The sequence below is a fragment of the Symsagittifera roscoffensis genome, chromosome 1, assembly GCF_963678635.1.
Source record: "Symsagittifera roscoffensis chromosome 1, txSymRosc1.1, whole genome shotgun sequence".
NCBI lineage: Eukaryota > Metazoa > Xenacoelomorpha > Acoela > Convolutidae > Symsagittifera > Symsagittifera roscoffensis.
The window spans coordinates 76,305,635-76,321,494 of record NC_087062.1 but is presented as its reverse complement, the minus strand read 5'-3'; the positions used below and the strand labels follow the sequence as shown (position 1 = coordinate 76,321,494).

General features: G+C 35.6%; 1 protein-coding gene across 1 annotated transcript; it reads left to right on the top strand.

The window, feature by feature from the left end:
- Positions 1 to 2,993: 2,993 nt before the first annotated feature.
- Positions 2,994 to 8,342, top strand: LOC134849072 (rhomboid-related protein 4-like). The gene is made up of 4 exons (XM_063866481.1): positions 2,994 to 3,056; positions 3,273 to 3,627; positions 6,448 to 6,952; positions 7,863 to 8,342. The coding sequence occupies exons 2-4, from the start codon at positions 3,397 to 3,399 to the stop codon at positions 8,261 to 8,263; spliced, it is 1,137 nt and encodes a 378-aa protein (XP_063722551.1). The 5' UTR covers positions 2,994 to 3,056; positions 3,273 to 3,396; the 3' UTR covers positions 8,264 to 8,342.
- Positions 8,343 to 15,860: the final 7,518 nt, after the last annotated feature.

Genomic DNA, 15,860 nt, shown 5'->3' with positions numbered 1-15,860 from the left:
AGCCATGACTTTCGAAAATGTCAAATTTTTGATTTGTTGACCGTGTTTTGGACTTTTCTCGCTTACTATCCTGCGAAATCTGATATCATAGGTTTAATCGAATCAACAGGTCGCTGAAAACCTACCTTTATAACTGGCTATCACCAGTTTGTTTGAGGTAAAAGTTATGGCCTTCAAACAAGTCGAAGATTTGAAACTTTGACAGCTTTTTCGCAATTTATTGACTTTACGCAAAAACTACCGGCCGAATTCTCAGGTTGTGTTCAAATCCGAAGCCGGTTTTCGGAATCTGCTCTGCTTAAGTGGCCATAACATAGTTTTTGCAGAAAAGGGTTTGGATTTAGGAATGTTTTTAGACCGTTTTTCAGACACTTTTCCATTTTTTTTTAAATTTACACAATCAAATCTCAGATTAAAAAATTATTTGAACCGGTTGCGATGATTGATCCTGCAGAATCTGCAACTCCTTAATTTTTATAAGATAAAGCTTATATCCCTAGGATTTTTGATTATCCCAAAATTTTTACTCTTACTTATTTTAGTAGAGAATCAACTACGGTTATAGACAAAGTCCAACTCTTGAAATCAATTTTTTGGTGCTGCATTAGTATAGAAAATTCATTCATTATCAAACGCGTACCTCAAGCTTTTGCTGGGCCCCTAGTTGTTTTTATCGAGACAATCGCACACTTTGGTTCATCTAATTTTTTTCAACATGTTTTTTTCGACTCATGTTGTTTTGTGTTTGTTTTGTATCGCAAGTCGTGCGAAGCTTCGCTTCGCCTCCGTGTTCATTTTTCGCCTCCGCAAAATATATTCTTATTGAATTATGTGTTTTGTTTTGGGCTCAACAGGCTTCAACCCAACGTTTGACGCCTTTGTTGCCTCTCGGTGAACGATTTCCAATTGTTTTTGAGGCTATTTATGAAATTCATCCGATGCAACCATGAAGTTTTGTGGCTGTAGTTTTCCAAACTACATCCTTCAAAAATTACGAAGCCGGTTTTGGTAAAAAGCGGTAGTTTTCAACTTTTTTCAAGTTATTTTTTGCAAGTAATTTTTTCAACTTAATTTATCAGAAGTTTTTTTTTCATTCACTGACTTGTAGCACGTATTCAAAATTTTTCCAGCTAGTTTAAAGCTGTTGTTTTCCGCTATAGGTTTTTATTAAAATGAGTTTCATTTTGAGACAAACATTTGAAAATTTCGTGTGTTGTTTTTTTGGCGTTTTGTCAATTATTTTTTTTACGATTGGGTAGCTCTATCTATCGCAAGTGGTGCGAAGTTCAGCTTCCTCTCTGTGTTTTAATTTGACTTAATTTTTTGAATTTGTAATTTTTGTCGTTATATTTGGTCATAATTTTTGACTGTTTATTTTTTGTTTGTTTTAATGTCTACTGTGTAATCTAGTACGGATTTTAGTCGGCCTAACTATGAACGCACCAAGTATCCTTCTGCTTTAAGCAATTAAGAGTAATGAACGTAGTGAAGTTTTTTGAATAGGTCTTGCTGATTTTTTTTTTTCAGGAAAAAGTTCTAAATTATTGATGCACTTAACTTAGGTATAGTGCACTTTTTGAGTTCAATTGAAATTCATCTGCTGAAAGGCACGTAAATAGCATTCTCCAAATACGAACGTGGAAATGGCGAGATAAAACGTGAACTATTTCTAGTTTCGAAGGTGTTATTTAATTTTTAGGTTTCCAGCGGAATAAAAACTTTACCTATTGATTCTGTGTTCTCTAGTTGCGTTCATGTTATCAAAAAAGCACCGCGCATAAATTGTTCTAGAAATTCAAAGAGTTTAAAGGGTATCTATTTTTCTCTTTGAAATTCGAAGTTCGAGAGATTTTTTCAACAAAGTCAGTGTTTTTTATGTTTACTTGCGTTCATTACTCTTTTCCAATCTTCGATTGGCTATGTTTTTAACTATAAATGAAAGTTGTTCAATAATTTTTTTAAATTTTCATCGAATTTTATCTTGAAGAATTTCGTTTTTGTTTTTTTTTTTCGATCAAATTGATCGGTTGAAGTAATTTTTTCTGCTTTTTTGTTTCAGTTGGTATTGGGCGAAAAGACATCGAGTTTCAAAATTTTATAGCTCAAATTTTTCTATGACTGGAATTTGCTTTCTGTGTATGGCGACCCACCCAATTATTATTGTCTCAGTTGCTTATTGGTAAATAATTCTTAATGCTTACTTAACGCTGCTCATTGTGTTTTGCGACATTTTTTTCCCTCAAATTGTTTATCATTCTAGACAAACGTATGAATTTTTGTAGATCTAGTGTCGACGTTATTTGAAGTATTTTTTAAAAACTGGCAATGCAATGTTTTTGCTGATCGCAAGTGTTTCTCGAGGCTAGCAACAACAACCTGTTTCGCCTTTGTTTAATCAATGAAATGAAATTTTCTCACTATGAATTTTTATCGGGCAGTATGATTTTGATTTTTCAAGTTGACTTTCAAATTCGTTTCCCAAGTTGCGATCTTCGTTATCAGAAGCGACAGTAGCGCAAAAAATGCGAGCTTCTAAGTTTTATTGTGGCTTTTATTGTTTTTCGATTTTTCTGCTAAATCAAACTATTTATCTGTCCAATTTTCGTATTTCTTTATTATTTTGGCGCTAATGAATGTTATTCCGAAAAAAAGCAAAGGTAGCTCGACTGGTACGAGAATTTTTTCCGTTAAACTTACTTAACTTTTAACTAGTTTAATCTCCTCGTTGCTTTCCCTTTCTTGCTACCCATTTTTCCGTAAGCGCTACTTATTTTCCAGTGTTTTTGATATAGAATAAATTGAAGACATGATACAGATGAATTTGTCCCTCTGTTTTTGTGCTGGAAGAAACCCGGATTTTTGGGTTTCGTTTCAATTTTGTGACGCATTGGTTTCTTCTAAGGTAAAAGTAAGTGTATGTTATTCTGACGTGTCACAAATTGGCGAATTCAAATATCAAAACCTGTCTTCTTACGTCTAAATGTGTTTATTGACGTCACTCACTTTGCGTCATCATTTAAACAACTATAATTTTAGCTGAAGAGGAATTAATGGTGGTATGTATAACATCTAAAGTATAATCTATTTATCATAAAATAGTTTTAAATAATGTTAACTATTGTGAATACTACAACAATCTAGTAAATTGTTTAACTTAACGCAAGTTTGTAATCTACTTTTTTTCTGTTAGGTGATAATTTGGTAGGTTTATTCTATTTCAGGAATTAACTTACTTGATTTATAGATTGAAATGATATAAATGCAGTTTTCAGATACATATTTGTCGTGATATCTGTTCAAGAAATTGTATATAATCTTCATTTACCAACAACAGCTGACTAATCATTTTGGTACACGTTGGCTGGGGTCAATCAGTAAATTCGGCATCTGGGCGTGATGTTTGGACCTCGTTTCGGACGTTTTTCGAGGTACCCTCATGGTAGAAGAGGGGGAGGAGGGAATGGGAATCTGGGTCTGCTGCTACTGGCCTTCCAGATAATGCAAACTGGGATTGACAACATCCCCCTGGTTACTCTGGGCACTCTGTGTTTGAATTGCGCAATCTACCTCAGGTTCCCTCCAAACTGGATAGTCCCCCTCGGAAAAGCTTGTGTCGGCTTCACTCAGGTTACAACATCATAACAATAGCTATGATTCAAATGGTGATGAAGTTTCCTGCAGGTTCCTAAAGTGTTTAAAACAGGAGTTTTTTTCATTTGTGCGATTCATTGTCGATAAGTTCTATACAACTTTCTATCATTTGATTGTTCTTTGGAGTTTTATGATTTGCAAATTTTCTTGGAGTTTTATGATTTGCACTCGCATTTCGGTTTTAAATGAAAGTTTTTTTTTTAACTTTGCGCTGATTTTTCGGCTTCCGAATCGACTTATGAAATCGAGTGTTAGAATTTGATCCAGTACACTTATCTAACGTAGACACCTCGACAAGCGTGCAGCCATCAACGGCTGCACCTTAATAAATGTACGGGTTCTTTTGGGTTATACCCTCCCTAAATGAAAAACAGAAATTAAAGTTTTTGTAACAAAGTGGAATCGATTTTTACTAGGAAGGGCAAGTATTATTCTGGGGCTTGTCAAAATGGAGCAGTTTTACTTAATTCAGCCTCAAACTAGCTCCTTTTTCTTTTTTTTCCCAGGGGGTGTTTAACCGACAAGACTCAATGTATGCGTAACTGCATGCATTCAAGTCATGGTAGTCAAATGGCAGGGGTTTTCAAAAGTTACTTGCTTGCAATGAGATTCCAATTAATTCCAAATTAATTGATGAATTGCTAGGAATTCTACTTAGCAATTATTTATTGCAAACTTCTGTTAAATGCAATTACATTGGAAAGAATTGAAAAGAGCTATGACTTGAAAATAACAAAGCGCCTTCTCTTGAAGCCGAAATTACATCAGAATGACGTAAATTACATCACAATTACGTAACAATTGCGTAAAAAGAGTCACAATTTGTCGCTAAATTGCAGAACACTATTAATTTTCGACTTGTTAAGGTAATCTTATTTTCAGCGTGTTGGCCTGCCGCCGTATTCTTACAACACATGTAGTGAATTAGAATGAACGTAGTGAGTACACTTATATAGGTCTTGGTGATTTTTTTTGTTTGTTTTTTCCAGGAAAAGTCTTAAAATTTGTTCACGCTCAATTTTGATTTTTCACGGCATACTCTCAAATTCTCATTCAAGTTATCTCAAATTGGATTAATTTTATCGAAAAAAACGTTGTCATAAATTGTTCTAATTCAAAGAGCTTTGAGGCCATTTTTTTCTTCGAAATTCAGAAATTGAAGGTTTTTTTTTTTTAAAAAACGGTGTCATTTTTTTCAGTTTCCTTGCGCTCATTACTCTTTTCCGACTGTCAGTTGGCTAGAAACATTTTTTTTGAGACCTGTACAGGATGCAATTTAAAGTATCTAAACAGCTGCAATAGTCAAACGAAAATACAGAGGCGTCCGTTTTGGATAGCTGCATGTTGCGGCCCACCTGCTTGTTAGTCCCTATTAGCATTTGTGCTCATTAGCTAACCCATGTAAAAGAATCCAGCTGACTCGCACGCTTTTGTTATTTTTAACTCAAATTTGTTCGCTCAGATACTTTGCTATTGTCCGATTGTTCAGTTAGGCGAAAGTGATTTTTTCATTCTCCAACAAATCAAGTGCTATTTGAAATTAAATGAAACTATGAGCAAAATTTTTTATCGCTAGGGCATCTGATTTTTATATTTTCGGCCTTACTTTTTCTGTTTTCTTATTTTTGACTGTAGCACTGTGATCGGTTGAACTGTCCTTGTTTACTGAAAATGTAACGCGCATTGCTAGTATTTATTACCTTTGCCATAAGCAAAGGTGTTGCAATCGGGTACTAGACTTTTTTCTCGCAAACAATTTTGCTTGTAGAATGGTCAATTTTAGTAAGTATGGCAATCTTCATCCTCAATAGCTGACATGCTCAACTTATTGAAAATTTAATTGAAATTACTATTATTTTCAGGCAATAATTTTTTTCAATTAGCGTCGCTGTTTTCTTTCTAGTTCTGGTCCGTTCATTTTACGTTTTTTAGGCTTGCGATTAGCCCGTTTTCGTTGGTTTGTAGAAATTGAAGAACAAAACCGTTTTCGTTGGTTTGTTGCCTTTTATTAAGAGTGTGTAATTTTTTGAGCTGTTTTTTTTTTCAGAAAAAATTTGATCATGCTCAGTTTTGATTTTTCGCGGTTTGACTCTTGACTTTTTCAAGTTCAGTTCATTTCCCTTGCTAAAAGGAAGACAAACTCGGCTATCGAAAAGTGTAAAGGTCACTAAGATCTTAATTGATTTCTAGTTTCGAAAGTGAAGTTTAATTTTCAGATTTCGCAGCGAAAGTAAAAATTGACTTATGGATCTATTTTTCTCAAATTGGGCTAATTTAATCAAAAAAGTGTCAATCATAAATTGCTCTACATGTCTGTTTTTTGTTATGTTTTCCTTGCGTTCATTGCTCTTTTCCAACTGTCAGTTGGCTATGTTTGAAATAGCGCTGACCTTCAGTCGAGACGAACTTTGCCGTCATTCCGAGACGATTGTTTTTTCTACAACTGATTACTTAAATGTTTTGCGTTTAAGTTTGTATTTTTTCTATGTCAGAAGCACTTAAAATTATGATCACTCTGGAAAAAGTTTGAATTAATTGAATTTTGTACTTAATCAAATAAATTTCTGATTTTTTTTAAATGCGATTCAATTCTTCATAAGTTAACTGTGCTGCATTTAAATTCACAGCCCACAATTTTGTGTTAAAGACGAGCTTTCATAATTATTGTGTTGGAGTTGTGAATTTTATCTCTAACTAAATTGCAAATGATACGAATCTTCGATTCGCCTAGCTGGACTTTTTTAATTGCTTACACTTTCAATCCAACGTCAGTTTTAATCCAAAATTCAATTTTAGGTTTGGTACTTGAAAGAGTGGAAGCGTCTGCTGCTATCGCCCTGGTATCATACTTCAGATATGCATCTGTACTACAACATGAGCAGCCTCATCTGGAAAGGGCGTAAACTGGAGCTCAAATTTGGACCAATCACATTTGCAGTCACCCTCGCTCTCTTTTGCTTCCTCTCGCCGCTGATTACTGTGGGACTATCGTTTGCAGCAGCCGAGATATTAGAAGACGTTTCGTATCTCTCTCAATGTGCGGCTGGGTTCTCAGGCGTTCTGTTTGCCCTGAAGGTCCTCGTGTCCTATTATGAATCGGAGAGAAGCTTCACAACAGTCATGTTCTTTACAGTGCCGACCAGAATGGCGTTTTGGCTCGAATTAGTTCTCATCCAGATTCTCGTTCCGAACGTCTCATTTGTAGGTCATCTCGCAGGAATCCTGACCGGACTGTTGTATGTGAAGGGACCACTGAAGCCTGTAGTGAAGTCAGCATCTCGTCTCATAGAATCCATATGGTGTAAGATATTTTCTCCAATTGTAACACATCAAGTCAAATCAGAACAGAGTTTCGCCCCGAATTTGATCCCGCTCACAGATTCAATAGCGTTTTAACACTAGCTCTCTAGTAGCTTTCAATAGCTCTCTAAATTTTCGCCAAGGCGCGGCAGGTTTGCTAGCGTATAAAAAGGTTATCGAAAATAGCTACTTTCTGGCATGTTATTAAGAGTCGATGAACGTAGTTCAGACTCTCATATAGGTCGCGATGATTTTTTCGGTTTTTTATTCTGGAAAAATCTTCAAATTTGTTCACGCTCAATTTAGATTTTTCGCGGTTTGACTTTTGATTTCTTTTTCAGTTCACTTCATTTCTTTTGTTAAAATAAGGCAAACTCCACTATCGAACAGCAAAAATGTAAAGATCACGAAAAACGTGATCGACTTCTAGTTTCGAAAGTGGAGTTTAATTTTCGAATTTACCAGCGAAATAATAATTTTCTCAAACTTTCAGTCCAGTTTTCTCAATTGGGTTAATTATATCAAAAAAAAATGTCAATCATAAACTGTTCCAGAAATTCGAAATTTGAGATTTTTCAAAAAGTAAGTCCGTATTTTTTTTCGGTTCGAGTGCGTTCAATTCTTTTCCAACTTTATGTTGGCTATGTTTCTGTATCCAACGAACCCTGCCTAATAATTTCCTCTAAGAGCTTTTGGCGCGATAGATAATTTCGACAAACTTATACGCTTATAAATCTGTAGCGCCCCGGCAATTATGAAATTTAGAGAGCAATTTATGTCAAATACATGTAGAGGATGCTTTTTTATAGCTGTATCCAAGGAATGTATTTTTGTTGTGAATTATTAAAAGAGTTTTTCTTTAAAAAAAAAACAAGTTTTTTAGTCTTTGTGAAAAGAAATATTTCTTTTAGATGGTCAACCGAATCGTCGATCATTTCACAGCTCGGGAACCACGGGGGGCTATCATTCCAACAGCAGAAATAACAGTAACTACCACAATAGAGACCGAACTAGTTACAACAGAAGCGAACCATATGCGGGTGGCATGTCTGATCAAGAGCAGACAGAGAGGGCTATGCGAGATAGTATGACGTCACATCACCAAAGTCAACAGAGAAACTCGAATGTTTCAGCTAATAGTAGAATGTACCCGGATCTGAGCGGATACCGATACGAGCACGAACCCTCAGCGCCCCCTCCCCCTGAGTATGACGATCCGAATCCAGGAAGTACAATTTATAACGATGAACCCAGAGATAACTACCCAGATATCGGGTTTGTACGGCAACAAAGACTGAACAGATATACTTGACATTTAATGTTTTCTTTCATGATGATAATGGTGATCATCTATTCTTTGGATCGTTTAGTTAGTATATAAATTGAAATTTGTTTGTAGTTTATATTTTCTTCCGCAAAGGAACATAGTGAATTTGCAAGTAATACGGTGGGTACACTTTTTCGAACCTAACTTGCACATTTTAGTTTGAACAGAGAGCGAGAAAAGAAAAGCTTCTTTTTTGATTTATCCGCTCATAAACAAGAAAAAGTTAGCGAAAAAATTATTCTGCTTTAATTTGCGCAACATCAAAAAACTTTACAGAAGAACCCCATGCTAGAGTTTGTGTGCAAATTCCAGCCAGCCTCTTTCGTGCACTGGTGTCAGTTTTTCAGCATTTTGAAGCAAAATTTGGATGATTCAGAAAAATATGATGGAAAGCGTGCAAAATTGTTGGTTTATTCAGTTATTAGAAGAAAATCGAAGCTTTCTGTACTTTTTTTTGTTAATTCTTAGCTATCAGAATAAAAGGAAAGCATTTCTTCCGATCAAAATTTTTCCACTCCTTGCCAATCAAATTTGCCTTCTTGATGGTTAATGTTGATAATGTCCAAAATTTATGGTTTTTTATACTTTGTTTACCAACAACTTTTTTGAGATAGATTAATGAGCAGTCGTAACGTTCTAACTCTCCCTATAATCAATATCAAAAAGGTTATGGTTCTTCTGCAAATATTTTTGATGTTTTTTACGACCAATTAAGGCAGAAAGATATTTTTTGCTTTCTTAATTATGAGCGGAAAAGATAAAAAATATTTACTTTTTTCCCGCCTCGTGCTGAGTAGTGCGAAATTAATACATCCAATTAGATTGCCTGAATTCAATGTTGAAAAATTTATAGTACGGGATAAATTGCCAGGACGAAGTGAATTTCACTTGTATGGGTCTCTTTTTTCGCGGTTTGATTTATGATTTTTTCTTTCAATTTTTTTATTAAATTTTCTTAATTAAATGAAGGCAAACACTATAGAGCAGCAAAAATGAAAAAATCGCGATAAACGGGAAGGACTTTCAGCTTCAAAAATGGAATGAAGTTTTCTGATTTCCAAGCAAAATAAAATAATTGGACCAATTTGCTCCTATTAAACTAATACCTATTGATCCAATTTGCTCTAAGTGAGATAATTTAACGCAAAATCGGCCAATCATAAACAATATTTGAAATTCAATTTGTTTCAACACGATATATTTTTTTGCAATTCTAAAGATGAAAATTTTTCAATCTACTTTTTTCGGCTTCCCTGTTCTTTTAGATTTTTCCAAGTATCTGTTGTCTGTGTTCTTCAGATCTATGATTCCCGTTAACGATTTCCAATAACAAGAATTGAAATGACGCGAAATTGAGGCTTCATTTCTTTTAAATAGTGGATATATTTAGTAGAATTCCCAGAGGAATATCAAATAAACTACTTGAGCCAGTTTGCGCTAAAGTCTTACAGCTGTTGTGATTATCAAGTTTTTTTAAGCGGGTACTTAGATTTTTCCTCTAAACATCAACAGAGACATCTCCTTACCTTTTGATTTTTTAAAACTGATTTCTAGCTGGTAGCTGGCTGAAACTATCTATAGACTATTATGGAAATGTTATGTTTCACACGTAGCAAAATCCAATTTATACTAAGACTGCTTGTGTCGCAGAGCCATGCCATGAAAGTTCTGACTACCCTGTACATGATCTCAAGTACCCAAATCTTATTCGAATTTAGTTTATTGTTCCGACTTTCGATACGAAAGTAACGGAATATTTGTGCTCGGGGTGGGTTTTTTTTTCTTCAGACAAATTTCGACTTTTTAACTAGCCATTATTGACGGAATTTTTTTATATCATTCGAAAGGTATTGTTGTCCTGAGCTCAAATTTGAAAAGATATTTCACCTGTGATTATTTTTCGTAAAGTTACGGGGGTTTAAATATTGCAATTTTGGCCAATTTGGGACAATTAACGCGCGATATTTCGCGCTATTAACGCGTAAGCGGAGAGTTAATCCGTCTTAGAAATCGTTCCAAATTGGTTAAAAGAAGCTTATTTGCCATAATTGGTTTGTTACAAGGAGTGAAATCTATCCTTTTGTACTTTATATGGCGTGTGGGGGGATGATTTTCATAAAAAATTTCAAATTTTAAAAAAAAAAATCATTTTTTTTATTTCATTGAATTTTTTAATGTTATTACTGCTCCATAAACCTTAAAAGGCGGTCGGAACATTCAGGGCTTCGCCCTGTTACGAGCAGTCTTGTTGAACCTTCATAATCAATGTCAAGGATATTTTAATCGAAAACTTCTTTGTCAAACTTGGATTGTCTTTTCTCGAACTTGCCTTAAAAAGATTATTGGGTTTCGTTGTTCTATATTTTGTGCCTTAAACAAATTTTTTTTAAAGGAATAACATGAGGTTAAGTTGTGTTCACAATCAAAACTGTGCATTCACTATTTTAACTTAAAAGCATTTTGATAGGTTTTACACTTGCGAGAGCAAGTTTCTTGTAATTTGGAATTAGATTTTTTCCCGTAAACAACCTTTGTCATCTTTTCTAATAGTATTATCTTTTTTACTCTCATCGTTATCCCGCGCCCTTCTCTTCTTTATCACTTGAAGATTGTCGGCTTTATCTTGCGCTTCACATTCCGGTATTTTTTTTTAATTAAAATTTTTTTTCGGCTCAACTTGTCTGCTCAAAGTTTGTCGGATTCGCCTCGGTGTTAATGCTTCGCCTGTATTAATACTTGCTTAACAAGTTTTCTGAAAATTGGGTTTCTACAAAATTGACTTCAGCTGTTCGGCGAATAGCTAAAGATTTCCGGAAATTTGTTTCATGATTCTTCCTTTTCAAGTTAGATTTTGTTCCGACTTTCGAAGAAAATGGAATATTTATGCTCGGTGTGGTTTTTTATTCAGTCAATTTTTGCCGATCGAAATAATAGTTTTCGACAAAAATTGTTATACCCCAATGAAGATATTGACTTCCTGAGTTCAAATGTAAAAAGATATTTTACCTCCGATTATTTTTTGTAAAGTTCTGGGGGTTTGAAAATTGCCAAATTGGCCATATTCTGGACTAATTTATGCGCGCTTTGAAGAATTTTTTCATATCGCTGAGAGCGTAACGCAAATTTTTTATGCGTGGCGAATTATCCCGCACAACAAAATCGTTCCAAATTGAACTGAGGCTAGCTAATCAGATCGATCGGATTTATTTCGTACGACTCAACATCACACATATATTGTCCAAAATTTATAGATTTTCAATATTTTTCCCCCAAAAACTATTCGATATGAATTAAGGGACAGTCGGAACATTCAGGGCCTTGCCTTGATATACGAGCAGTCTTGTTGTTCTGACTTTCATAACGAAAGTAACGGATATTTGTGCTCGGGGTGGGTGTTTTTCTTCAGACAAATTTCGACTTTTTAACTAGTCATTTTTGACAGAATTTTTAAAATATCATTCGAAAGCTATTGTTGTCTTGAGCTTAAATTTGAAAAAATATTTACCTGTGATTATTTTTTGTAAAGTTATGAGGGTTTAGAGTTTGCCATTTTGGCCAATTTGGGACAATCAACGCGCAATTTAATTCGCGCTATTAACGCGTAAGCGAGATTTAATCCGTCTTAGAAATCGTTCCGAATTGGTTGAAAGAAGTTTTTTTGCTATAATTGATTTGTTACAAAGAGCGAAATTTATCCTTTTGTACCTTATATGGCGTGTGGGGGGATGATTTTCAAAAAAAATTTCATTTTGTTTTATTACATTTAACTTTTTAATGTTATTACTGCCCCATAAACCTTAAAAGGCAGTCGGAACATTCAGGGCTTCGCCCTGATACGAGCAGTCTTGTTCGTAGTTTGTTATGAGGTTATTTTTGCCGCAACTTCAAATGCTGTAGTTACATTCTCCGGGAAAGTTCGCGCATCATTGTAAATTCAAGAAGCCGTGTAATTATCTGTCTTCCCTGTGGAATCATAAATTTGTTGTTCTATTTTTTAGCTCGAATTGATCGTTTCACCAGTTTTTAATCAAGATATTAGTTTGATTTTGAAAGAACTTCACTTCACGGTGATGAAATTGGTTGGAGGCAGTACGTATTTTTAAAGCATTTGGTATCAAAGCAGATCGTTTTTGTGGCTTTGTACTTGTTCGTGGCTTTTGGTGTTTATTTCGAAACAAAACGAGACAAATTTAAGCTCAGTGTAAAATAAAATTTTCTACGGTTTAATTTAAGCAATTTTGGAGCGAGAGTCTGGTTTGTGTGATTTTCATTGCTATTATGGAAACCCATAGAGAAGAGATTGCGTTCGGCTTACGTTTACACAAAACATAGTTTTTAAACGTACCGCCAAATGCTTTGTGGACGCAACCCCTATAAATTGTTTCAAGGGACAATGGGTAACGAAAATAGTTAGGAACACTGTTCAAACGAAAAACTTGAATTTTAGAGACGCTGCTTGCTTTTGATCCAAAAAATTTTTATACAAGGGATCTTTTGGTATGGTATCTTTTGTCATGGGAGCTTTTGGTATGGTATCTTTTGTGCTGACACCGTAATAACATTAAAAACGTTAAATGTAAAAAAAAAATGAAAATTTTTTAAAATTTGGAATTTTTTTATGAAAATCATCCTCCCACACGCCATATATTTTACACGAAATATGGGGGCTATATATGCTATAGATTGGTTGCAATTAATGAAAGAGGTCCCCAAATTATAAAGTGCCTCAAGATCTTTTATTTTTGACTTCGGTGATGTCAATTGAACCATCAAGTTGTCTATTGGTTCACTTCGTTAAAGTCAATTGCTCCTCATTAGTAATGCGCGGGTCGTCTCTCTTCTTGAGCAAGGAGCGCAATCTATCACCCTTGTTACGGTACAGGGGGCTATCATGTGATAGAGCCCCAGGATCTACTTAACAATCACCCTCCCTTTGGCATCTTCTAAAAAATTGCGACCCCTATAAATGAAAGCAGTAAATTAGCACTAAAGCGTTGCATTTAAAATTCGAATTTTGCTGCAATCTGATTCGACTACTTAATCTACTTAACTATTGCCCCCCCCCTTTCTTGAAGGGGGGGACAATTGTTAAGTAGATCCGAGCCCTATTCTCGAGGACCTCTTAAAATCGCAAATAAAACTTAGATGTTTCCAACTTAATCGATTGAAAGCTTGCTCAAAAAAAATTAACAGTTCGTGAACTGATTCCAGCTATAAACCACCTGTAAATAATTCAACGTTCAATCATTTGACAGCTTGCGTCAGAACAAAACTTTCTTTGATAGTTCAGGTCAAAAAGCCTGCCAAGCCATCAAAACAAGATGAATTAATGCAAAATAATCTTGTTTGAATACCTTAGATAAAAAAGTTATGGCAAACCAAATCAAGCCATCGAAGCAAAGTTGATCATTTCAAAGTTTGTTCGCTTAGGTGCTCGCTTTAACTTTAATGGACAATTCATGATATCAAACGAATTTGAAACTCGGGATAAGGCAGGGCCCTCAAGCATTAGTGGAGGTGGTGGTTGTGAAACTGTTCCCTCTTCCCATGCTTACATAAAGGTTTGGGCTCTTTCTCCTCCCCCCCCCCCCCCCCCCACCTCACGCCAGTTTCAACTTATTAGTGTAACGAGTGGTTTTACGAGGTTGAGTATGGAGACCAAATATGTTTGCCGTGGCATTATTAGTCTGTATGTAAATTTTCATAACAATCGGACAATGTGGTCAACAAATATACATGTAAAAATTTGCAGGTGGGGGGAAGGAAAAAGAGCCAAGGTTTGATACCAGAGTTTGCGTACCCAGCGTCTGGTTTTTTCCTTCGATAATTTCTGAAAGGCTGCCATGGTCGTTGTCGGTTACGTTTGTGCTAAGTTGTATTGGATAGGGTTGATCCCGTGTTTGGCAATCATTCCCTATCCATTAAGTAATTTCTTCCTGATCATGGCGTAAGTCCCAGCAAATTCTTTCCGTCGGATCCTGCTGGCTATCCCATGTCAAAAGGAATTAAGGTTTTTACATAAAGGTTTGGGCTCTTTCTCCTCCCCCCCACCTCACGCCAGTTTCAACTTATTAGTGTAACGAGTGGTTTTACGAGGTTGAGTATGGAGACCAAATATGTTTGCCGTGGCATTATTAGTCTGTATGTAAATTTTCATAACAATCGGACAATATGGTCAACAAATATACATGTAAAAATTTGCAGGTGGGGGGGAAGGAAAAAGAGCCAAGGTTTGATACCAGAGTTTGCGTACCCAGCGTCTGGTTTTTTCCTTCGATAATTTCTGAAAGGCTGCCATGGTCGTTGTCGGTTACGTTTGTGGTAAGTTGTATTGGATAGGGTTGATCCCGTGTTTGGCAATCATTCCCTATCCATTAAGTAATTTCTTCCTGATCATGGCGTAAGTCCCAGCAAATTCTTTCCGTCGGATCCTGCTGGCTATCCCATGTCAAAAGGAATAGAAAAACCGTTGCGAAAATTGTATTTGCCTAACATTAAGCTAAAAGCGACACTGATGTTGAGAAGTTAAAAGGTACAGGAATCTGCACGGGTGGCAGGTTTCTATCAAGAATCGATCAGTATTTAGCAACCACAGATGATTGGCAAAGCCGAAGAACTTAAGTAACTCAATGAACTGATTCAGGGGAGTGTTTAGGGGGGTCCCCCTTTGGTACTTTTAAGAAATCCAGTTTTGGCCGACCAACCTTAAAATTTTTCTAAAGGCACCTTAGGCGCCAATATATACTAATTTTGAGGGGGGAGCGCGCGTCGAAAAAACGCAATTTTTCGGTCAAAATTTTCCAAAAAATGCCTAAAAAGGCCTTTTTTGGCCTATTTTTTTCAAAAATTTCCCTGCGGCGCACAAATTTTGGCCAAAATAGGAATAAAATAGTGCTTTGGGAGAGCTTGTAAAATCAATTAAAATCAATTTGGTCGACCTAAAAAAAGTTCGACAAAATTTTCGAAAATTTTTTGAAAATCCGCTCTCTCGAAAAAATCCTAGATCCCCCTCTGAACTGATTTATGCTATTTGACGGGTCTAGGACTAAATACCCCAGGAAAAAATCCCCCAGGATAAAATCCCACCGGATATAATCCCCCAGGACTAAATCCCCCGTAGGACCAAATCCCCCTCGGACAAAATCCTCCAGTTTTTAGTTTAAAATCCCCCACATTCGAATTCAATAAAACAGCGACACTAAAACTTAAATTAATTGATGAAAGATAATTAACAGAAAAGAAGTAGATAGATTAAAGACTAAAAACTAAAAGGACAAGTTAACAGCAAACCTTAGTGGAAGCGCGGGATTTTTTTTACCCCTGGGGGTAAATTTAACAGACCTTTACATTGATTGCACAAAATGTCATATTTGGGATTCGAACTCACGCTGAAGGAGCCAACATTATTTTCCATTCACTTGTCGTACTGACTGTGCCACGTGGCTTATTAATTTTTACAATCAAAGCTCATTCTTATAGGAAATCAACTGAAAGTTGGAATCTTGAAGTTGCTGAAAAGTCACGTCAAAATGGCGATGCATGTTTAAATGGAAGTCAATTCAAATTGGAATCAATAGAAACA

Coding starts and splice junctions, on each gene's coding strand:
- LOC134849072 (XM_063866481.1), top strand. CDS start 3,397: ATGTTTGGACCTCGTTTCGGACGTTTTTCGAGGTACCCTCATGGTAGA. Junction 3,628..6,447: donor CTTGTGTCGGCTTCACTCAG/GTTACAACATCA, acceptor ATTCAATTTTAG/GTTTGGTACTTGAAAGAGTG. Junction 6,953..7,862: donor TCTCATAGAATCCATATGGT/GTAAGATATTTT, acceptor TATTTCTTTTAG/ATGGTCAACCGAATCGTCGA.